General features: G+C 46.0%; 1 protein-coding gene across 2 annotated transcripts; it reads left to right on the top strand.

Annotated features, from left to right (window-relative positions):
* The first annotated feature begins 10,697 nt into the window (after window positions 1-10,697).
* On the top strand, window positions 10,698-18,468 carry LOC137160513 (matrix Gla protein-like). 2 transcript variants are annotated; one of them, XM_067559080.1, is made up of 6 exons: window positions 10,708-10,762; window positions 13,289-13,400; window positions 13,818-13,956; window positions 15,010-15,045; window positions 16,708-16,783; window positions 18,090-18,468. In XM_067559080.1, exons 3-6 carry the CDS (start codon window positions 13,896-13,898, stop codon window positions 18,232-18,234), a joined length of 318 nt encoding a protein of 105 aa, XP_067415181.1. In that variant the 5' UTR covers window positions 10,708-10,762; window positions 13,289-13,400; window positions 13,818-13,895; the 3' UTR covers window positions 18,235-18,468. The 2 variants fall into 2 exon arrangements, with proteins under 2 accessions (XP_067415180.1, XP_067415181.1); XM_067559079.1 differs by lacking the exon at window positions 13,289-13,400 and having other exon boundaries at window positions 10,698-10,762.
* Window positions 18,469-24,577: the final 6,109 nt, after the last annotated feature.

Raw genomic sequence — 24,577 nt, 5'->3', positions numbered from 1 at the left:
AAATTCTAATTAATGAAGTCTGTGCCCTTCCCTGCCCCACGTGGGCCCATCCTCCACCCCAGTAATGAATTATGCCCTCCAAGTCTCTATATCAGTTCTCTGCCTGCCTTCTGCTAGCAGAATCTTTCCCAGGAGGTGTGAAAGCTGGTTTAGAGATTGCATGCCAGTTGACACTCCCCACAGCATTGTCAGACTGGCACCAGCAGGGTCCAGAGTCATGTTTCACGTTACTCGTGCTGAAATCGGGAGAGTTGGCAACACCAAGAGAGGCTGGGATGGAAAAGGAAACCACAGCAGATTAAAGGAGAGCAAGAAACTAACAAGGGATTTCTTACAAAGAGGATTTTTTTTGTAGTCAGCTAGATGCAGAAAACAAGGGGGTGACATAATATGGAAACTGTTTCCAGTAATCTAGCAGGAGGAGGAGCAGCAGTGGATTGAGGACGGGTCACATTCAGGCCCCCACACTCCAAGGCCTTGCATACACTTGCGGCAGCATATAGGATACATGTAGGTATACACCACAATGAAAAACAGGCTATGTCCACACTGCGTTATTTAGCTACATGCAGCAGTGAAAGGCTCAGGCAGGGGGGAAAGATGCTGCCAAAGCCTTTCCCCTTTGCCTCCCCACACCAGAACTTTTCTCTGCTTCTGGAGTCTTTCCCTGAAGTGGGCAATGGCTTTGGCAGCTCCTTGCAGCAGGGAAAGGTTTCAGCATGAGGGAGGCAGCAGGACATTACACTGTCAAAAATAACAGTGGAGATGTGGGATGCACTGCTTGGGCATGAAGAGAGCTGTGTGGGGCACATTCCCTAAGGTTCTGGAATGTCTTTACTCACCTCAGCAGTGCCTCACCGCCTACACAGCTATTTATAGCCATGCTGTGGGGCATGTAGCAAGCATATGTACTCAACACCTGGCTGTAAGCGTAGACACAGCCCGACAGAGTCTACAAACTATTCTCTCTTCCTTTCTTGTGAATTTTGTTTTGCTCTCTACTGTTCAGAGAGCGTTGTTTGGATCCCATATTTTTGATCAATCTAGAACACATTCAACCTTTAATCCACTCCTGTCATGGGTAAAGGAGCCCTAATCTGGCTGCTTCAGTATCTGCAGGGAAGTTTGAGGGGATAGGAAGGGAGGGATGGGTTAGGAAAGGTCAGATTAAGGGGCAAATGTGATGGTACTTTGCTCAAGTTCAGACACCAATCCTCAATTAGATGATTTTGCTAAAACTAGCCGTGGAGAAACTGTTATTGACATGTGAATGGTCATCATTGGGCTTCAGAGTTAACACCCAAGAGATTCATACCACGAGCAGAGCTATTGTTTGCAGACATTGAGGCACTGAGTCAAATTCAGACGTTTTTCTCCACAACTGAAAGGGCCAGCAATTGGAGGCTTGATCCTCAGCCAGAGAAAATCAGCATAGCTGCGTTGACTTCAATGGAGTTATGCTAAAATATGCCAGCTTTACTTCGTCAAATGAAACTGTAAACCTGCAGAAATGGATGAGATCTCCAGAAGAGTGCTGGTATGGTCTACCACCAAGTGTCCAATCAATCTAACCCCAGACTACCGGGGAGAGGGGCATGGTGTGTTAAGAGGGATGAGGAAGGGGGAAAAGGGGAGGTGCCCAGTGGCTAAAGGAAACTAACTATCAAAATAAAGTATAGTCACTACGGCAGGCTGGAAAGATTTGGTTAGCTGTTTACCAAAATTGACTGTGTTTGTGAGTGGAAAGAGGTGGAGGAGGCAGGGAAAGCAATGAGGAGGGGAAGAGCCCTTTTTCTCTTCTATCAGATGGCAAGCCAAGTCCCCAGAGCCAAAATACACATGTCAAATGGGACAGATTGGGTTTTGTGAGCCACTCCCCGCCGCGATTGGCATTAGTGTTCCTGCTGTTTTCCAGGGTGCTGCCAAACCAGACATTCATCTTGTTTCTTATTTCACGTAAATAGGAACTCATTGCCAGCCTCCGCCTCCCTCCTATGAGTACACAGCCAGATTAGCATTAGCATGGGGAATGGGCCCCAGCTGCTTCCCCAGTATACATCCCTCACTCCCCTGCTCCCAGCTGCTTAGGAAGGAGGGAGTCCCACTCAAGCCCCTGCCCAGTGGGTCTTTGATGAATGGGACACACAGTAATGAAGGACTCTTAACATTTAATCAATCAGGAATGTTCAAACAATATCGATGTGACAGAAAAAGGATTAATCGTCATCATCTGAATAGGAAACAGGCACCTCTGCCTGGCATAGTCACATAACTGACCCACAGCAACAGGACTTTTACTTCAGTGTCTTTCCCTCACCGACATAAGCTTCACTGACAAAAGTGCTGGTGTGGACAGTGCTATGTCAGCAGGAGACGCTATCCTGCCAACGGTGCTGCCACCGCTTGTTGGGGTGGTTTAATTATGCCAACGGAACAACTATCTCCCATCAGCATAGAGCGGCTACACGGGAAATCTGACAGCGGTGCAGTGCAGCTGCATTGGTACAGCTGTGTGCTGTAAGGTCTGTAGTGTAGACATAGCCTTAGTTGGGACCTTTAATGCAGGATTTTGAAGCTAATTAGAATAGATCCCTTTTCTCAGCTACCTAGGAAATTAGATTTCTTGTTTTGATTTCCTCAAGCTGCCAGCCTCTCTAGAGAGCCATTTGTATTCTCCCCTCCTGTCCTGAGCAGCATAAAGCTTCTTATCTCTGCTGGGATCAGTGAGAACAGCCCCATATGGTGAGGTTTCATGTCTCAAGGGGAGCAGCCAACACCTATATTAGGCAGTATAGGAGGAATGCTGGCTTAGCCTGGGGCCTTCTCAGGAAGATCCTGGAATGAGGGTGTGCAATCAGCCAGGCAGCAAAGGACGGGAAATGGCATGAATCCCAAGGCCTGCTGGGGCATGTTTGTCAGGAGCAGTTTAAAGTCAATTTCATACGCTAGGGCTGAATGTGCCAAGGAGGAGACAGAAGAGTGATAAAGGCAATAACACAAACATGAGTGTTTATTTTCAGGTAGGTGAGAAGAAGCTGAAGTATACCTCTTAGTTACTTCTCTGTCTGTGTGAGACATTCCTTTCTCTCTTCTAATTTTGCTGTGTCTACTCTGAGCCTTTTGTAAATCTCCTGTTGTTGCTATAGCCTGGGTGCAGTTCCCAGTGGTGCAACATTAGCACAGACTATTTACTGGTGGTTTTACTAAGGCCTTGTCTACACTAGCACTTATGTCAGCAAAACATTTGTTGTTCAGGGGTTTGAAAAAACACCCTTTGCACGACAAGTTTTGCTGGCATCAGCGCTTGTGTGCACACCGCTATGTCAGCGGGAGATGCTCTCTTGCCAACATAGCCAAGCTCATTGAGCTGGTTTTATTGTGTCAGTGGGAGACCTCTCTCCTGTTGGCATAACACGGCTACACAAGCACTTATGCTTTTCACACCCCTGCTTTTCACACCCTGACTGACAAAAGTGTTGACGACATAAGTGCTAGTGTAGACAAGGCCTAAGACTATCATCTCCTGCTGCCCAGAGTAAGTCTAAGACAACATGGTGGTAAAGACACCAGTGGCTGGACTATACACAAATGTTTCCAAGTATTGCTATAATGGTGGAGCTGCAACAATAGTGGGAGATTTTCACAGAAATCTCACTGCAGACAAGGTCAAAGAGATTACATTTGTGGTGGTCATTATGTGGAAGAAGGTAAGGGCATGTGGTATGGGTTTTAACCGGGCTGCAACTTTATTAGTCAAACTATATCCAAGGTTCTCATCTGGGATCAGCCTAGCACAGTCACTTGCACCCCATTCATCTTTTGCCAATTCTTAGGGGCTCCCACTGCAGGGGGAGCCAATCATCACACTAGGAAGGTCTCTGAGCACCTCCACTCACCCAGTAGCATTCCTCTAGGGGGTTGAAGTGAGCAGAGACCTTGACACCCAACCAGCACCGCCATCAAGCGCATTGGTCGGGCGGTCCCCCTAGGGTAATGCTTCAGCCCCTGCTTTGCATTTCCCCCAGGGGGTTATATATGGTGCCCCATCTTGTAAGGAGATGCCCTCGGGATGCCCATTATGTTACCTTTTTGGATCTGGAATCGAAATCAGCAAGTTTCTGCACTGACCCCCTGCCAAATTTGTGGCAACTAAATGACTCTCACGTAGGTCCAAATGGTGACCTCTGGAAGGGGGAGAATTCCAGCCCCATGGGTGCCCAAAACCCAATCCTTAGGTTTCACTGTGAAGAAGGTGAAAAAAAACCAACCAGCCTCAGCCAATCTGGTGGCATAGGGAAAATTCCTTCCTAGCCCCAAACTGGCAAATAGCACAGCCCACAATGACTGAGATAAGGGAAGGAGAGGGGGTTGACTACTGGAAACCAGCAAGCAGGAAGTGCCTCTGAGCACATGGGTATTATCATGGCTCCAAATTACAGGCCAAATCCCGTGAGACCTGAAGTCTACCATGGAAGTCTGTGAGTTCTGGAAATTTCCCAGGACTAGACCCGTCCTGTCCTTTCTCCTTCTCCCATCATGAGAGCCACCAAAACACACCCTTCAGTAGGCTTGGAGCCCTCAACTCAGAATAGTGTCAGTGCTTTGAGAAGGTCTCAGGGATTTCAAGTGTCACCCATAGAATAACTTGAACACAGAGCCTCTAGGCTTCTAGGCAGTGTCAGCCACAGACTCCAGCCCTAAAGATCCACAGATGCCATCCTAAAGATTCAGAGAGTCCAGACAGTGTTACCCCTACAACTCAGACATCACATTGGAAGGCCCTTGACTCTGGAACACATTCTCCTGTTGGACCAACTGAGGCAGAATCTGTCTGTTGATGTTTTAGGCAATGTCTACACTTACCAGCTTACAGTGGCACAGCTGTACTGATACAGCTGTGCTGCTCTAAGAGCACTCATGTAGCCATGTTATGCTGATGAGAGAGAGTTCTCCTATCGACATAATAAAACCAGCTCAATAAGCAGCTGTAGCTATGTTGATGGGAGAGTGCCTCCTGCCAACATAGCGCTGTGAACACAAGCGCTTATTCCGGCAAACCTTATGTTGCTCAAGGGTGTATTTTTTCATCCCTCTGAATGACAAAGTTTTGCCAATATAAGTGCTAGTATAGACATGGCCTTAGGCAGTCTGGACTGCCTATGCTTTCCCATGAGCAGAGTAAGAATGGGATCTATAGGGACTGTATCCAAGGCAGACATGCTCAGTGACTGCCTGATGGGTGTCTTTCAAAAATCTAATAAATATGTCTTTATTTATTATTCATTGAGTGTCCTGAGCAGGTTCAACAATGAACAAAACACAGAGTCAGAAGTGACACCTGCCTCAAGGGGTATACAATCTGAGTTAGACAGACAATACACCAGGCAACAAGCAGAGGATAAAGGTAGAAGAAAGAAGGGAGGTATAGACATGCTTTTAAAAAAGTAGAAAATGATTTCTGAGGCCTTGTCTACAATGTAAAACTACATTATGCTAGAAATGTGTTCACTAACCCTTGAGTTAACTATCACCAGTTAACACATTTGTAAATTCAATTTGTGCTTCTAACACAACACATTTTCCCAAACATGGTCTTACGTGGTAGGTAAGTATTTGTGAAAATGAGAACATAAGTATTGCAGTCTTATGGATTCCAAACAGTGTCATCCATGTACCCCAAATCCAAAGAGTCTTGAGAAAGTAACATGTGGACCCAATCTCTGCACATACAGCAGCACCCGTTCCTTCAGTCTCCGTGTTTATTCTGTCATGGGTTTTCTCTCAATGTCCTACCATAGAGCTGAACTGAGTTTGGTCTCCAAGATTAAAGAATTTTCCCAGTACATGAACAACTACAAACTCTGTAGAACTGTATGAGATAGTTTTGGGATGTGGATTATTACTCCAGGAGCTTGGAGTAAAATTAACCCAAGTCCATTGGTAGCCTTTCTGTTTCCCATTCAAATAAAATCAGGACCTCTAGTGAAAGGAACTTCCATCAGTGGCATAGTTAGCCCTGGACCTCAGTCCCATGGCAGGAGGGAGAAATAGTTCATAGGAGTATAGTGAAAACTGATCAGACCCTAATCCTTTTTCATCCTCTCCCATTTTATGAGAACAAGGAATCTCTTGCTAAAAAATAACAGTTGAATTATTATATTATTATAATAATAACAAAATAACCTTTTCTTCAAAGAGCATGTAGTTAGCCTGTGGAATTCACTATCATTGGAGGTCATCAGGTCAAATACTTTGGCTGGAACTTAATGTTATGGGCATTAATACCATTCATAGTTATGCGTATAAAGATAAGAGTAATCCAATCTCATGCTTCAGTGCTTAGGATTTTTTATCCTACTTTCCCCATACAGCATTGCACAATAGGCTGGGTATATTATGCCTCTCCCTCTCGCCCGCAGCGTCCCCTGAACTTAATGGCTACAAACAGAGACAAAAACCAGAGTTGGTCTGATCTGGTACAGCAAATCTCATTTTCTTATGAAAGAAGAAATCTAGGGTGAGGCTTTTCAGAGGTGGCATAGACTTGAGTCAACCCTGCACGTGAGACCCTGAAGGCAAAAAGCATGTATAGCGTGTACCGAGATGGTAGGTCCCTGGTATTTCCATTCCAGGTGGACAAAATAGGGGTGTTTTTTATAATAACAGACTCAGTCCAATTTTGCACCTCAAAACAATTGCAGATTTTAGATCTAAAAACCTATCTAGATTCTTTGGTCCAGAAAAAAAAAAAAAACATGTTTTTTTTCCAGCAGATGAATGAGAGATGCCGGCTTTGAACAGAGATCACTTCTTATCTCTTTGCAAGTCTGGACAGGAAACGTGGCTGGATAAAACTCATCTGGCTCCAGAGAATGAGTCAGATCATGACATTATGCAACTCGAGTGGCAAGGAGGTGGGAAGGAAGTGCAGAGGAGGGAGGAATTCTGTTTTGTTGTCTCACAGGAGCTCAGCTCAGTGGCATCCTGTGTTTTTAATGAGAGTCTTGATTTTGTTTTTTTAGCCTACTTTTTATGTGTTGCTTGAAGTACAAATTCTGTCTAGTTACTCATATGTCTGTCTACACCATAGTATGTAGCTCCAGCCATATAACATTAGCAATCTTTTCTTCCTTCCTTCCTTCCCAGGTTGTGGAAGAAATAGCTTAATCAGTTTGCCTGCATAGTGTGTGATGAAGAGCTCATTGAGGGAAAGCCAAATAAAGAGATGAAGTTTGCACTTAGTTCTGAAAATGGTGAGGCCCATGGTCATTCTTGTCACTTTATGTAGTGAGTTCCCCAGTCGAGGTACAGCTTCTGTGAAAGGTCTGTCTCCCTTGCTCACAATTCTCCTCCTATTGGTCAACAGTTTTATTGTTCAAATCTTTCAGTTTAATGAAGCTGCTGTGAGAAGTCACGGGCATAGACAGAGAGTTGATCTTTCAGGTAACCAGGGCCAATCTTATGGAGAACTTTTAATATTAGGATTAAAAGCATGAGATGGCCTCTGTATTCAATGGAGAGATGGTGCAGAGAACGAAACAACTGGGTGATGCGTTCCTGATGACCTATGTTACCAACAATAGGAACATGAGAACATAAGAACAGCCATACTGGGTCAGACCAATGGTCCATCTAGCCCAGTATCCTGTCTTCCAACAAGTGGCTGATGCCAGGTGCCTCAGAGGGAATGAACAGAACAGGTAATCACCAACTTCTGGCAAACAGCAATCCCTGCCTATCCTGGCTAATAGCCATTGATGGACCTACCCTCCATGAACTTATCTAGTTCTTTTTTGAGCCCTCTTATAGTCTTGGCCTTCACAACATCCTTGGCAAGGAGTTCCACAGGTTGACTGTGCATTGTGTGAAGAAATTCTTCCTTTTGTTTGCTTTAAACCTGCTGCCTATTAATTTCATTGGGTGACCCCTAGTTTTTATGTTATGAGAAGGTGTAAATAACACTTCCTTATTTACTTTCTCCACACCAGTCATGATTTTATAGATCCCCCCTTTACATGGGAGGCATGTGACTCCTGCCTTTGGGGAGGCTGGGCGGGGGGAGGGCACCGGCACTCTGCCCCCGTTCCTGAAGCCCTGCCATGCTCCATCCTCGCTTGGCCCCAGGCCCCACTCCCACTCAGCCCCCTACCCCCAGGCTCCCCATCTGCCACTTGCACCTCTTTGCCCCCTCCTGCCTGCCGCTCACTCAGGTGAGGGGTCTCAGGGGAGAGGGCCGAGCAGGAATGGGGTCCATCTGGGCCCCTTGCACCGGCTAGGCTCTGTGCAGGCAGGGAAGGTGGGTGCCCGTTGCTCTCCAGTGGTGCAGCCCATGCCCTGCCTGTGTCAGGCCCAATACTGTGCTCCCTGTGCTACTGGAGGGTGGTAGCTGCAGCACTGGGCCCGTCCCAGGTTGGGTCTGCCATGCACAGAAGTGGCCACTGAGGGCATGCGGCGCTGACTCCTCCTGCGGCGGCATGTGAGAGTTGGGGGCGTTGTGCACTGCAGCTCGGGCCTGTGCAAGGCTCCGGGGCTCTAGGGGGCTTCATTGCTTCTTGATAGGCCTACTGGGAAATTGGAGGTTAGACGTGAGCAGTATTTTTTGAAGTGTCTACTACTGAGCAAAGGTTTCTTTAGTGCTTCTTCTGGTACTTTAGTACACAGTTTAGCCTGGTTGGTAGATTCCCTTCATCATAAGAGGTCTTGCCAGTCTCTGTGAGTTAGGTGAGTTACATGAGTAAACACATGTAGAGACACACATATCAACAAAATCTAGTTAGTCCACTTTTGATCCTATGGTCTTTTTGATTCATAGCGCTCTCATTTTTTTAAACGGTGCTAATATTTGGTAGGATTCTTTCCAGGAGGGTGTTGACTTTAATTACATTGTGGACACTGTTACTTAGTGGTTCAGCTATGGTTATTTCTTGAACCAACGCCTATATGTTACTTAGGACTAAGTGGAGGGAAAAAAAGTCAGTTCTCTTGTGTATTCTAAAACTAGTAGTTCCAAGAAGCAATCATTTATGGCATTGAGGAATTACTTGTCTAAGTCTTGTCCCGTTCTAGCATTGGACTGCGTTATATGCCAATGCGGAAGTTATCCATTATTGCTGCTTTATTAGACTTAGTTGTGTCTGATCTCCCTCAAACTTCTGTGCTACACAGGGCTGGACTGCAAGTGGGCCCTGCATGGTTGTGCAGGAGGAAGCAAGAAGCTGCCTCTTTGCACAGCTGCGTGAGGGTGGCTTGCAACAACTCTCACTGCACTGTAGGAAAGGCAGGGGACCTGTTTGCTCCAGCTCCCCTGCTCTGTGTAGCAGGGAGCATGGAGGAGGTGAGGATCTGCCCCTTGCTCTCCACCCTAGGAAACACGTGAAGGCATGCCCTCCTCTCCTCTGTGCTGGGGGAGGGAAGCACATTGCTCAGCCCTATTATGCAAAGAACAGCCCGAGAAGAATATGTGGGCGAGATCCTTGGTCCTTGCTCCAGCCCCATGCTGTCTCTGTGAACAACTGCATTGCTCTCTTGTTCGCCTGCTCAGAAATTCTGGCCTCAAGATGCTCTGCCTGGGCTCTGAGGTTCCATGAGGTGCTTGCACCAGGAACGTGTGTGACAGCTGCCATCTTGGCCGACACACCGGAGACCTCCCAAGCTAAAAGCATGAGTCACTTACTACATCTTGAGCTAAGGAGCCAGTCTTTGTAGCAGAGGGCTGTAACAGTCTCACCACCTCTGTGTACTGGGCAAGGGGAGACCTGGAACACACACCGAGCAGTAGCTCATGACACTTGGCTAGAGAGCAGTAGTCACATATAATCTGGGGATCCCCCATCTGGGTTAATCAGCTGCTGGCCCTCTAACTCAATAGTTACACTGCAGTTTTTATTCTGTGACCGGATACTAAATTAAACTAAATTTGATCTTTATTTGTAAATGGGAAGCTAAGTTTTTTAGTTGTTTGTTTAGTGCATGTAATGGATTTTCCTTAGTTTAGTCTCACTCACAGCTCATTTAGAAGCTGCCATCCTTGGCAGTGAGGTGCTGCCCCCCAGTTCCAGCTCCTCTGAGCTCAGTCTGTCCATGGGTGCCTCTCACTGGGGCTGGGGCATTTCTCGGCTAATGGAGGAAAAAGAAAGCATTGTTGGAGGCCCCTCCGCAGCAGGGAGCTCAAATCACCTGAGCTTTTCTCTCCTACTTTCCTGTGCCACTAAAAATGGACTCCAGCCAATAGTGAGGAAGGTGTGAGGGGACTGGATGACGGAGGAGGGAGCCTCTGACTTTACCCCACAGTGCACTGCAGATGTTCCTGTTGGCCAGCTCTGCTGAGAGTGGTTCTAACTCAGTGCATGATTATTGGAAGAGTTGGTGAGGAGGAGGTGAATTCAGCCATCAAGGAAAGAGACTAGACCTCCCTTTAGGGTGCCTGTGCCCACTGCTGGTTAATGGCTTGGACCCAGATGGCTTGCTCTAGACGTGGCCATGACCCCATTAGCCACTGGCATCCGCTCTGGCTCCCCCACTCTCTCTTGGCTCAATTTCCTGAGGTTTCTGGTTTCCTGACTGAGGGCTGAAGGTGTTTTTGGCAGAGAAGATGGGAGCCTGAGGGTGGAGGGTGGATCCAGCGGCGGAGACAGAGGAGAGGAGGAGTCACTGATCACTGATGATAATAAAAAGGCTCCCTCTTCTCTAGCTAAGGCTACAAGACGGTGGGAGAACTCACCCTTGGACAAGAGCTGCAGACTGAAAAGGAAGCAAGTCCATAGTGAGTATGCAGATACCTCTCTGTAGTTCAAAAGTTATTAATGTCTGTGCAGTGCTTTGCAGCATTAAAATGTTCAGAAATGCTATGGAATGTGCTATTATTATCTCATCCACATCACAAGGGCCCCAGGGCTGCCTTTTCAGCTCTACCCCTTACCCTGGGACTGCAGAAATTTCTACAAAGTTTGCAGGCAGTTAATATTAGCTCCTGTTCTGTGCGTACAGCACACCAGAGGATGCTGTTAGATAGCAATGGCTGGGAGTCAGGTGTTGGGCTTGGTGTGTTCCATGGGGTGTGTGCATTTGTGTCTTCATCTTGTGGGGCAGGTTGTAGACCCCACGGAGGGATGTAGGTGTGTAAGGAGCCTCGTGGGGGGCAGACCAGGTGATGAGCCTCTTCAAGTGTATGCAGTTCCCGCAGCAACAGTGCAGGAGCTCACCCTGGGACAGCGCAGAAGGGGGCTTAATTTGCCTGTAGATAATGTCTGTGGATAAAAGTGAAATGTTTGGGCTAATGCCACATTTATGACATGCCCTCACTTCTGCATGGTGACATGTCATGCCACAGGCATTCTGGGAGCCCTGAGTGACTCGTGGGGGGGAAGGGGGGAAGCAGAGGGTGGAGCAGTGTCCCTGAGGACTCAGCACTGAAGGTCAGGACAGGTACATGGAGGGGGGTTGGTTATGGCATTTGTCTCACTGTATGTCGCCATCACCAGCATGTCTCTTTGCATGTCCTTCCAGCATCTCCCTCTGTGTGCCACTCACCATCTCTCCAGGCTCACTCCTTATCCCTCTTGCTTCAGCCTTCCTTTCTTGGCCATGGTGAGACCCACAGGGCTGCTGGAGCGACCATGATTTAAGCCCATAAAATCCACATTCTGTAAAAAGCCCTGAACAGCATGGACTGCAACAAATCCTCACCCAGGCCAGTAAATTCCCTTAAAAAGAGCAAGCCACTGCTCTCAAATCCAGGAGGTGCTGGGGGGCAGGGAGAGGAGGGGAGGTAGGGAAAAAGGATCAGAGGAAAACTGGAGCAGGGCATATTCAGACCCCATTTCTGCTCTTTACCACAGAATAATTTGGGTCTCCTCATCATCCCAGGCTGAATACTGTGTATGCAGAATCTGTGCATGTGTGAGAGCTGGAATGGGGCTGGTGATAGAAACGGGGAGGCACAGTGTGTGGTCAGCCTCTCCTGTGTTGGGAAAAAGGAGGAAGAAAAGCACCTTATTTTCAGTGGGGACTCTGGTTACAGGCTCTATTGATTTCAGGTCTTTTTCTCTCGCCGAGGATTAGAGGACCTGGACTAGAGCTGTGAGTTTGGAGTCAGCTATTCCTTGGCATTGGTAGGGTGATTTGCAAAGTCCAGAGTAATCTGGTTCTTTCACAGGTCCAAGCTCATCCCAATAGGGAATCATTTGGTTCCTAGCAAAATTCTGGTGCATTACAAAGTCCCTGTTACCATGTAACTGCACACTCTACCACAAGCACTTGCAGAGTGTGAATCTCCCAGGACAGGACTGAATACTGTAACGACAATGTCAAGGGAGAACGGTGACAACTGAGCACCTGTCTCACTAGTCTCAGGGAATGAACCAAGCTGGATTTGTACCCAGGCTGTATGACAGCTGGAAAACTCTGTATGCAATCCCACAGGCTGGCCAAGTGCAAGGGGAGCTCTGCATTCACACACACTACTCTGGCCATGGCTTCATGTGTGGTTTATGTGAAATCACAGATCCCATCTCTTTTCTCTTTGTGTTGGCAGTCATGAGGCTAGAGAGCACAGTGCACAGCCCCCGTCCCCCTTCACACACCTCTGGTGGCCACCAGGAACAAATTCTTTTCCTTCTCTCCTCAACAAATGTGGGCAATTACTCTGCCATCCTGATAGCCCCCTTCGCCACAGCCCTTCTTTCCTGTTTCATCCCACCATCTCCAGCCTTCAGTCTGGCTGCGGACAGCATGAAACTCCTCTTTATTGTCCCTCAGTGCTGCTCCTTGGCTATAGCGCATTGTAAAAAAGCACACCCCTTCCTTGCCCCTAACTGGGTAGGCCCTGTGTTGCCTTCATACTGCTTTCAGGGCCAGCAAGCCTGAAAAACTGGGATTGGAAAATGGGCTAGAGTTTCCCACGTAGCAAGTCAGAATACTTTTGCTGGACCACTGGATCAGCCTTCTGGCTCCTGCTGGCCTGCAGAGCAATGGATTCGAGTCAAACGTGGGTCCCCTGTATGGCAGGGAAGAGTGATAGCACTAAATCATGTTCCAAGAGTGAGCAGCTCAGAGCGATGGATTCGGCCTTCACCCAAAGAAGAGGTGGGCCCCATTCTACTTAGGAGCAATGTTTGTGTGGGACCCCAGTGAATAAACACAGAGACAGGTTTCCTGGCACTACTGCAATATAAATGTGAAGTAATAATAATCCAAGCAGAGGAGATCCCCTCAAGGTTTGAGTACCATTAAAGGACAGTAGGGTGTGTGTGGGGGAAACAACAGGTCTGGATTTCTCTCTTACTCCTAGCAGATGGAGTTCGACCAGAGCAGGGTTGCAGTACATTAAGGACCAGTCTGAGGGGAAGCCAAAGATGGAACAAATATTTGAGATCAAATTCCCCCATCTCTCCTGGAAACGGGTTTGGTTCCATTTCCTTCATCCATGGAGCTGACAGACAGTGTGGTCTCTGTGTGTCTGGACCAGGTGTGGTGACGGCAAGGAGGAGAGATTAGAGGAGGAATTAGGAAGGCAAACATGTGTAGCCCTCCTCCGTGTCTGGAATTCCACTCATATAGTTCAACATTTCTGGACATGCAGAGTTAACAGCTCACCTCCCTTTGAACTATGGCACCCTCCCCCTGCAGCCAGGGCAGGGAAGGAGCGTGCCTACCCCACCACCAAAGGCTGATTAGACCTGTTTACAGAAAGGGTGTTTTGTAACAGTCCCATATAGAGCGAGTGCCAGCCAGGCCCTACCTTTCCCAGACCCCTTCATCTGATTCCTCCCCTTCCAGCTGCTGCTTTCATAATAAACATTCCGTTGCTAACTTTGCAGCCTGCCCAGAATTTCCCACTGCTCTCAGTGGAAAGAGAGTAAGAAGGAGAGCAAGAAAGAGAGAGTGACTCCCACACAATGCGGACCCTCATCCTCTTCACGCTCCTGGCTGTTTTGATGGCTGCAGTTTTCTGCTATGGTAGGTGATCTCTTTTATTGGAGCTTGTTTGGATTGGCAGCCAGTCACACGCATGTCTTGGTCTGTTCAGATGTTTTGCCTTGATTTTTATCTCCCCTTCTCTGTTGCTTTCCTCTTGCCTGTCCTCCACCCCAGAACTCCGTCTGCCAATGGGTCAGACAGACTGCTCTGCCTTTACTCCAGCGATCAATCAACTCTAGATACTTCTGCCTCCAGTCTAGAGCCCCCTGCACTTCAGATCCTTTCACTTTACCACAGACCACTGTTGTCACCACTGTGAACTATCTCCACATCCCCAGTCTGTCAGGATCATAGACAGAGAAGATGGAAGAGAGTTAATTTGTGCTCACTTGGTCAGCACAACTAGTGGATACACTGGAGGGGAGATCCCAGGTGCTGTTTACATATAAAAGTGATGCAGGGGCTGGTAAGGGAAATTCCTTATATAGATCCTGGGCCCTATTTCCTATAAGAAGGTGACTCTCTGAATCCTGGATTGCTATTCTGTTGCATCCTCAGCTGCCTGCCTTTCCTTTGTTAATGGTGAGCAAGATTTCTCCTCCCACCTTCCCTTTTTCCTTTTGTAATGTCTCTCCCATTTTCTGTAAAATGCACGCATTTGCATATCAATGGAGGGGTCTGAACTTGCACTGAAATATGCATATTTGGTGATGATTTGTACTTTTGTAGCATCTGCCATCTAAGGATCTCAAAGGGTTTTACAAGTGCAAATTCATTAATTAAGCATCCTGCCCCTACTGTGAAGGTGTCATGCCTGTTATACAAATGGATACAGAAAGGAACAGAAAGAAGTGATGCTCCCAAGGATCACATAGTAAATCAGTGGCACCATCATGGATAGAACCCCAAAGTTGTGACTACCAGGTCTCTGTTCTGACCACTAGGTCACACAATTCCTTTCCTTGCTTTTCCTTTTAAACAGAGACTGAGACTTCTCAGTCTTTCTTCCCTTCTGTTTATTAACAGTGAGTCAAAAATTCTGTGTTCTGTAAATACAGTGCCTCACTGAATGTTTTTCTCTTCTTTCTCCAGAGTCCCATGAGAGTATGGAATCCCATGAGTTTATCAGTAAGAGATGATTTTACTACTTTGTTTAAATTGGAGGGGACTTAAGGGACTCCCATACCCCATTGTCTTCACCACTCTGCTAGGCGTTCAGCTGAGACTGACTGGCATGAGAGTGGGGGATTGGTGGAAATTAGAACAGGGAGAATAAATCACTCCAAACAAATTGGATTTCTTTGGTGACAAAATTTCAGGATGGAGGGAAACAAAAAAAGATAAAATAGATGCTGAATCCAGAAAAGCATTTGACACAATGTCTTACAAAATCTTACCTGTAAACTAACTAGAATTAGCTTTGATCACTGACATGTGACCTGAAGAGGGTCTTAGAAACTACTTTTGATAAACATCAATGTACTGAGTTTGGGAAGAGCTGCCTCCGCGATCAATGCCACATCTGGCATTAAACCATTAATTAGATACTGTAAGGGAGCCTCATGCGCCACTGCCTTCCCCTCTTTACTATAAGGAACAGCTGAGCGAGGCAGGCATTAGAGTGTGGAGCTATTACTGATCTGGAAAAAAGCATCAGCAGCATGTTGACTCGATCTGGAGAGGATGATAAATTTGGGGAAGGAGCAATAATAAAGTGCAACCTAAGCTAGTTTAGAATATAGATGGGTACAATTTTTATTTTTTATTTGTTTAAGAGATTTAACCTGGACAAACGCAAGTTGGTCCATTTTGAAAAAAATAATTCAAAATATAGATCTTCAGTGGCAGGGGGACACTTGAAAAGCAGTACATTACAAAGGAGCTCTTAGGTTTATAGTGATCAGAAAATGGGACATATTCCTGTAATAGGAAATGGCAGCAAAAATAGCCACTATGACTTTGTGCTGTATCTACAGAGGAATCGAATTGGGGTGCAGGTAAGTGATAGGATTTGTTTATGGGGCACTGGAGAGCCCTTGGGGCATGTATTTAGTCTAAATACCAGAAATATTTCAGTGAATGGGAGGGAATACATGGAAAAACAATGGAATGTTTAGCATGCTAGAGAGACTGAGTTATGAAGAAAGAGAAACAGAACTAGATATGTGTGCCTTGGCCAAATGACAGCCCAGAGAAATAGAATAATCAGGGATAAGTATTTAACAAATGTAAACATCATAAAGAGAGATGAGAAGAACCTGTTTAATGAGATTTGAAGAGATGATGCTTGCCAATGGACAATTTAGGCTGAATATTAAGGGAAAAGATCCAATTATGCGATCTGTAAGAATGTGGAATAAGCTCTCTAGAGAAATGAGGGAAACCCCATTGCCTGGTTATTTAAGGTTGTACTGGAGAATGCACTCTAAGAGACAAGCCGCTAAAGTTGGCTGAACGGGATGATCCAGTGGATTCTTTCCATCCTTTATTTATGGAGTGAGAGTACCACGCTGGCAGAGAACATGAAGCCATGAAGAATAGGAGGCTGGTGAGAATGCCAGGCCAGCGGAACATGTGAGGCCCATGACAATAACAGGCTGGTAGCTTACAGGCCTTTGGAGCACAGGAGGCTAGTGAAAATAGAAGGTTAATGGGGTCCAGGATTTCACTGTGAATGGGAGACCATGTGAGAATGGGACATTGGTGGAGCAGGATTTGTTATAAGTATCTGATGATCTTCACTTCAACTATACATTAATAAAAAATAAATAAATACTCTCACCTCATCAGATCCCTTCACTACCAGACGAAATGCCAACACCTTCATGAGAAATCAGCAAAGACGAAATTACATTGCTCAGGAGAGGTATGTTTTCATAGGGTCTGAGGATACTGATAGAGGGGGGCCAGAGGAGGTGAAGATCTCTCCTAAGCAAGCTTATGTTGGTGCCATTGAGGAAGGCTAATGCCATTAGCTTGGAGACTGAATTTCCCTCTCAGCTTGGGGGTCTCACTGGGGAACCCAAACTGAGTGAAGATGGAGATTAACATGGAGTGTATGTGAGTATGAGAACTCTCTCTGTGTCCATGGGGCATTAATTAATCAGTCTGAAGGAAGCACTAGAGGAGAGTGGGGAAATCACTGGTGTAAATCTTGAGAGGAAGGATGGTCCAATGGTTAGGCACCAGCCTAGGCCTAGGGGAGACATGCGTTAGTGCCCTGATCCACCGCAGACTTCCTTTGTGTCAAGTCACTTACCCTCTCTGTGCCTCAGTTCCCCATAACAACATTGCCCTACCTCACAGGAGTGTGAAGAGGATAAATACTTTACAGATTATGAGGTGCTCAGAGACTACAGTGACCAGGGCCAGACAAATCGCTAAAATAGTCAGAATCGGATTGGGGATGAGTCCTGAAGGAGAAGAAGGGAGGAACACGGAGCTGAAATGCACTGTTCTGTATAAGAGAGACCCAAAGGCAGTGAAGGCCTTAGTTCTGATCTCTTACATTAGTGTCGATCTAGAGTAACTCCACTGATTTCAGTGTAGCTACTCTGGAGTACAGAAATGTAACAAAGATCAGAAACAGGCTCAGGTTTTATGTCCAGGATTTCCAAAGACAAAACTGTTCCCTAACAGTTTGTGCTGGCGTCCGAAATGGGAATGCCCTCCCTTACTCTGGATGTATCTGCTCTGGTATCGGACAGGAAGAAGGCTTCCTCATTCTGAGATTTCCATGTAGCTATCTCAAATGAATAACAGAAATGAATTCCACTGTCATTAAGTTAGCCCTGTGAGCTCTCTCTTCCAAAGAAGCTGATGGGTTCACATGTCCCCCTTTAACGGTGCCAAATGGCCCCTTCATGGGATGTTCCAGCTTCCTGTCCTATCCCTGGCAACATGAAAGATCTGAAGAGTTTATGTCAGCAGGTGTGAGCGACTGGGGAAGTGAAACCTGCTCCTCCACCAACGAAAGCCTCTACAGTCCCCATCTGCTGTGAATGGTACATGGGAAAAGGCTCGATGCAGGGTTATTGCATTGGCAGAGTCAAAGAGAGCTGAAATAACTGCAGAGGCATATGTGGGAAGGTGGGGCAGGACCTGACTACAAACAGCAAAGTGTAAAATGACAACTCACTCTCTCCTCCCCTCCCCCTTACTTGTGTATGCAGGATCAGAGAACAAAATAAGTCCCCCCAGGAACGCCAGCGAGAGATCTGCGAGGACTACAAACTCTGTGACCGCTATGCCATGCGCCATGGCTACGCTGCTGCCTACAAGCGCTTCTTTGGGCAGAGGAGGGGCATGTTCGAGTGACGAGTTTCCATCCCCGGGGCCTGGAGCCTGGGTTCTGTACTTAGAAAGAGTGATGTCTTTGAAACCTGTTAAGTTGCTTGTTAACTGTATGTTACCCTGCCCACTGCTTCACTCCCCTGTAGTCAAGGATTCCTAGATTTTGTGTTAATTAGCCCAGTGCCCTTGTAGAGGAGATTGGACAGGAACCAGGATGAGGGAATTTATTATACAATAAACTGCTGGTTTGATACTGTCTCTTTGTGACTCAGAGCTTTTCTTTGGGGATCTTCTATAGGGAAGGTTAGTTTTTTTCTCTATCCTCAACAACAGTACTGGGGTAAATTTGAACATCTATGAATCAGAGGTGTTTTAAAGGATGCAACACAATCAGGTCTCTGATCTCTATACTCTGGAGTCTGAAATCAGCTTACATTTTCACAAGTGATTAGTGATTTTGGGTGTCCAACTTGAGACACCTTAAAGAGGCCTGATTTTCAGTGGATGGCTTCTCAGTACTTTCTGAAAATCAAGCCCCTTCAAAGTGTCTCAAGTGGGACCCAAACTTACTAATCACTTGTGAAAATGTAGGCAGAGAAGTTAATGATGCAAAAGACCTGCTAAATGACACTGTCCATACAACTTCCCCATTTGTGATGATGCAGCTCTGTTCTAAATGCTACAGTATATTCTACAGCCCAAAGTTTATTCCCAAGCAATGGAACCTCCACCATGTCCCTTTGGAGATTATTCAATTGTATTTAAGCACCTCACCTTTTCTCTGAAATATAATTCAGACCTGTTCTTAGCTGATAAAATGAGAAATTGTTGTATGAAACAGACGCTCTTCTTTCTTGCTCAGCTCCTCTTTCTTGATGTGCAGGGAAATTAGACAGAGCTCACAGGCCAAAATACCATCCCTCTTTTCTCTTGCTGCCTCCTCTGGAAACTGTAGGCCCCAGGGAACAGAAGGAGCACTGAGCCTCAGGGCACAGTGTATACATTTGGCATATATTTGCAGATATACTATGGTAGATGCTTAGGAGTAAATATACTGTATTCTTGACTGAACCTTTTAGGTGACAGCAGACAGTATGACAAGGGCTTTCTGTAATCTGTGTGTCCTCAGAAATTATTTCGATGGTAGATAGGTACCTGGTACACCTTGTAGCAGGCAGTCTATGTGTAGCTTTAGCTGAAAATCTATCATATAGGCTGACAAGGAGCTTATATATTAATTTTAAAATAAAATAATCTAAGATTAAAAGCTGGTAACTGCTGGGGAAAATGTCCTAAAAGAGTATGGTAGCTAAACATAAACAAACAAATAATAAAACATTAACCCCAGTTTTTAGGAAGCCAGGAAATTCAAAGTTAAGGTTATGTTGAAAACCACAAATTTGGAAATGCCCAGCTAAATTCACCCAAACAGGTTTAACTTTGCCCCCAGCTCTGTCCACACCTCATTCAAAATCAAGAGGCAACCTGATCCCTGAACACCATGCACAGACCACACAAGTATTCATGCCTCATTTGCACATGGAGAATAAAAACATATGACACACTATCAGTTATATCAACACCAAAGAGATGGGCAAAGCCTTTCTGACATTATCAATAGAAGCCAGGCCTGCCATACAGGAGAATATAAATACCCCCAGGCCAGCCGTTTGGATATCTGCAGCTGTCCAGATCTTAAAACACATAAAGTCTTCCCTATCTGCTAAATATATCTTGCTTCAGTATTCCAGGCTCCAAGCTTCCTTTGGGACATATGCAAATACTCAAAAATATAGACGTGGAAAACCACCAAGAGCTATGTGGTATAAAATGCCAATGTGTTGATATACTATGAGATTAAGCATAGACCCATCTATTTTACATATTATAAACACATATTTTCCATCAACAAACATCAGACTTTGTCAAGTTCACAGGCAAACTTGGGACATACACACCGCAGAAGCATTCAAAACGAAGTATGGGTTGGATGAATGGACTATAAAATGGATAGTGAACTGGCTAGAGCATAGGGCTCAACGAGTAGTGATCAATGGCTCCATGTCTATATATGAAATCCTAATCAAAACATTTCTGAGGGCGCGTCTATGCTGCAATGAAAGACCCTGCAATGAAAGGCTGCAGCTGGACTGAATCAGCTGACTTGGGCTTGTGGGACTTGGGCTGCAGGGCTACAAATTGAAGTGTAGGTGTTCAGGCTTGGGCTGGAGCCCAGGCTCTGAGACCCTGAGAGGGGGAAAGTCTCTGAGCCCAGGCTCCAGCCTAAGCCTGAACATCTACACCATCATTTTTAGCCCTGCAGTCCAAACCCAAGTCAGTTGACCCAGGCTCTGAGATTTGGTCAGGGCTTAATTTGCAATGAAATTGATGCTGGAGCTCAAATAATTTTTTTACATTCAGCACTGATGCAGAAAGCCCAGAGGTGTCAGGGCTATGAACTGCCAAGCCTAGAGGTGCCAGGGCTCTGCCCTGGCAAGCCCTGGCACAAATCAAGCACTGGACTCAGAAAAACACAGAACAGATGTAGCCCAGGATTACTAACCAGCTATGTCAGAGTGCAGCTATGCATGATTTAGTATCCTTCTGCTCAAATGCCAATCTCCGTTTCACTGGTGTAAATCCAGAGTAGCTCCATAGACTTCAGTGGAGTTACTCTGGATTTACATCACTATACATTACAACAGAATTTATTTCTTGGATTACATGATAATCACAAAGGATGGCAAAGGATAGGAACCAATTTCAGGTTGTTCGGGTCACCTGAATTGTGCATTTATATGCTTTCAATCTCTTTTTTTTTAAGGCACTTTCCCCTGAAGTTATATGTGAAGAAGCTGTTCTGATCTTAGATTTAGGAAACATGAAGGCTGCGGATCAAGAGACCATGGTCTGCTGGCAAAGGGCCATGCAGGCCCTAGAATACCTGCGTTGCATCAGGCCTGGATTACAATGTCCAACATGCAACCACATGGAGCTCAAAACATTATCAAACCTGCATGGAACAACTGAGGGCTCAATGGTGCCGTTAGAGCAGAGCCTGTCATGCTGACTGACTTTCTAACGTCTTTGAACTTGGAAAGAATTTCAAAAATGTTACCCAAAAAACTTGCATTTTTGAAATTTGTTCCCCACCCAATTCTAATAGCCCACTGCTGGCAATACTGTGGATCTGCACCCCCCTGAGGGAGCACAGACAGAGAGCGCAGCGCAGCCTCTTCTACACCTCATCTGTGGCTGCAGCGTACTCTCCTCCATGTGCCTGGTCACTGCTCCCTGCCACTCCCTTTAGGGCACTCAAAGGGAGCACAGAGACTGTAACCATACCTGGGCCTCTTGTGGCATGTACAAGGGGGATATGGCTTCTTGTATCCCTCCCTCCCTCGACACGTATATATTTCAGCCAACCAGCTGACTCTAAATTCTTAACTTTTCTAAACTAGCCAAAGGCACCAATGGTTATTGAGCCCAACAGGATAACACCGATGTGGAGTCTCTGGGTAAAGTCTTTTTGAGATATGGCAAGCCAAAAAAAAAAAAAAAAAAAAATTAGGAAAACTTTCCAGGATGCAAAAAACATCTCATTTTTTTAAAAGGCTCATCTTTCCAAAGTGCCTTGCATAAACTACCTTAAATTTTCATCAGCAAAAGTCTTCTCTGCGATCACCTCACACATGAGACATTTCAGATGGGTTGATTATTTCAGCAGGACAGGGGTCAATGCCAAGTTCATAATCAGGCTTCAATCTTATCTTTGGAGAGTCTACCACAGCTCCAAAATAAAGACTTAACCCTGGGCAAGAAGCTTTTGCCTCACTAAACTGCAGGGAGCGGATCATGATATAGCATCGGAAGTGCTGAATTGCACATTCTAAACAAAGGATGATCACTGCCCCTTCCAGAAGAGTGGTTATTATAAAGCTATAGAAAGTTGTTATTTTGAGAATTCAGGAGCCTTTTGTACCCTAAAGTAAGCAATGGTCTATTGTTGCCTTAAACTTACTAGCTTGCACAAAAGCATGGAAATAACATAGGAAAAAAATGTGCAGAAAAAGAAGGAACAAATCTGCTCTCTGTCTTTGGCTCAAGCAGTCAGGGAAACAAACAAACAAACAAACAAATAAATCACATCTACAAGTAAAAACATGCAGAAAGCAAACCTCACTGAGACAGCCAGATTTCCAGCGGCTGGGAAGTGGCACGGCCAAACTTCATCAACCAAAATTGATGTATACCAGTTGAGAATCTAGCTCATTTTAGTTTAATTTTCTTGGGTTATTTCTTCTCTCATTTACACTACTCAGGAGTACTTCCAGTAAAGTCAATAGAATTAAAGCAGTGTAAATTCACAGTGAGAGGAGACTTGAGTCCTGCGCTTCTCAGGCAAAAGCTAATTTGTAATAAAAAGGTTAAAAGCGCTGGCTGGGTTGACATACAAACTCACACAACCCTAGCCATTCCCAGATCAAAGGGAAAATGTGGATTAGGTTTGCTGAAAAAAGCAAGCATACACTGTAGAGAAACAATGCCAGTTAAATCCAATGGATTTACAGTTTTCTTCTACATATCCATTCACACGAGTACTTTTTTTTTTAATGGCTCCTGTTGTGGATACAGAGGTGAAGTTCTGATAGGGAACAGAGAAGAGAGAAACAGGCATTACTGATGGTTCCTGTTCTATGGTGGTATTGTATGTGTAGGGTAGGTGTGTTGGAGTAGAAAGTGAGAGCTTGAAACAAGAGGCCTAGCATAACAGGCCAAGAATGAGGCCTGAGGCCTCATGGAATAGGCCAAGACAGAAGGCTGAAGCTGAAAAATTGGCCATGCCTGTTATAAAGCCAAGTTAGCAGGAGTCAGGCCGTGAATTTACAACCTTACAGAAACTGGTAAGAAGTAAGCTGATACTGTAAACATACTCCTATGTTTTGGAAATATGTAAGAGTCTAAAAATACACGTCAGAAACAGAAGGTGCCAGGACATCCTAACACCAAAGAGATAACAAGGGTCATCTGACCTCTCCAATGACACTTTAATGGATAGAAATGTCTTCTTAATATGATAAATAGAGATGTTTTGCCCGAACCACCCAGTGCAAGGGTATGAGTAATATCAGACTATGCTGAGAGGGTGGCAACTACCAGAGTCAAAGGGGCAGAATGAAACTGTCTGTAACAGTGTATAAAAGCGGATGTCAGAGGGAATGACTTTGTTCGGCTGAAGGGATAACAGAGAGCCCTGCTGTTAACTGAGCCGTTCCCTTGCAAAAGGGCACTGTAGCAAGGCGCTGTGGCGTTCCTCGGAGCCTGAGCCTGAGGAAGGGTCACAACGCCACTGCTGAGCAGATCAGGGCCCTGCAGGCCAAATACCTGAGGAGCAGAGGGGCGGAGCCAGGACAAGAAGGGGAAATATAAAAACCAGCCTAGGAGCTCAGTCAGGGGGAAGCTGCTGCTGGAGAAGGATGTGTCTTCCCTGCGGTTGCAGTCTGGGCCTGACCCAGGCCCCGCGGCTGTGCGGAACAAACACCCCATTGACCAGAGCCTCCGAGGCCTGCCCGGGCCGCTGGGCCTTAGTGACTGGGAAGAGCTACCTGAGACCACTGACTGGGAGAAACCCCCCGAGGCCGGCCCTGACCTGGAGGAGCTGCCTGTCACCGGGGGCCACCTGGAGCTGCCTGAGCCCGGTGTGCCGGATGACCCACTGGGACCTTGTGACCTGGAGGAGCTGCCATCCGCTGACAACCCTGAGGAGTTCTGGACCTGCCACCAGCCGATGGTGCCTTCGTTGCTCAGTGGATCTGTGGTCATGTCAATTCATTCGACTGTGAGCACTGTCTCGGTTACTGCGCAAAGCCGAGACAACACATGTACAAGGACACATGCACACAGCCAACAACTGACGAGCACTAAACACCAATTGACACCAAATGACAACTGGGAGTGAGGAAGGGTGGTCATCACCAAAGTTTCCTCTAGCAGTGAAGTTACTGCATGATGGTAGCTAGGCTGCCTTTAGTTTGAACTGTCCGGAGATGTATAGAAAGGTCCCATGTAACTTTTTCTTAACTCCTGCACCTCAGGCCAGACCATCCTTTGTGCTTTTCCCAGAAAACTGAAATAATCTGTGGCATATGCAATGCAGCCTGGGGAAATTGAGCTGTTTTCAAAAGGCAAAACGGGTTTTTAGAAGTTGAAAAAAAAATTAAAAGTTAATTTTTTATTTTTTTTTAAAGAGCACAGGGGCTAATCACAAGTCCTAAAGGGGAAGGGAAAGGACAGGAGGAGAGCATCTGTAAACTGGTCATGGGATCGGTTGAAATGAGCCCATAGGAAATTTTTATAACATCCCTGG

Source organism: Emydura macquarii, unplaced genomic scaffold (genome assembly GCF_026122565.2).
Source record: "Emydura macquarii macquarii isolate MOO-44397 ecotype Brisbane River unplaced genomic scaffold, CSIRO-AGI_Emac_v2 contig_2205, whole genome shotgun sequence".
Taxonomy (NCBI): domain Eukaryota; kingdom Metazoa; phylum Chordata; order Testudines; family Chelidae; genus Emydura; species Emydura macquarii.
The sequence above is the reverse complement of the archived record's forward strand: the minus strand, read 5'-3'. Positions and strand labels throughout refer to the sequence as shown.

Bases quoted from the DNA above. Each gene is read 5' to 3' on its own strand.
- LOC137160513 (XM_067559079.1), top strand. From the start codon at position 13,896: ATGCGGACCCTCATCCTCTTCACGCTCCTGGCTGTTTTGATGGCTGCA. The intron at 15,046-16,707 runs GTAAGAGATGAT...TCACCTCATCAG, and splicing joins GGAATCCCATGAGTTTATCA to ATCCCTTCACTACCAGACGA. The intron at 16,784-18,089 runs GTATGTTTTCAT...TTGTGTATGCAG, and splicing joins AATTACATTGCTCAGGAGAG to GATCAGAGAACAAAATAAGT.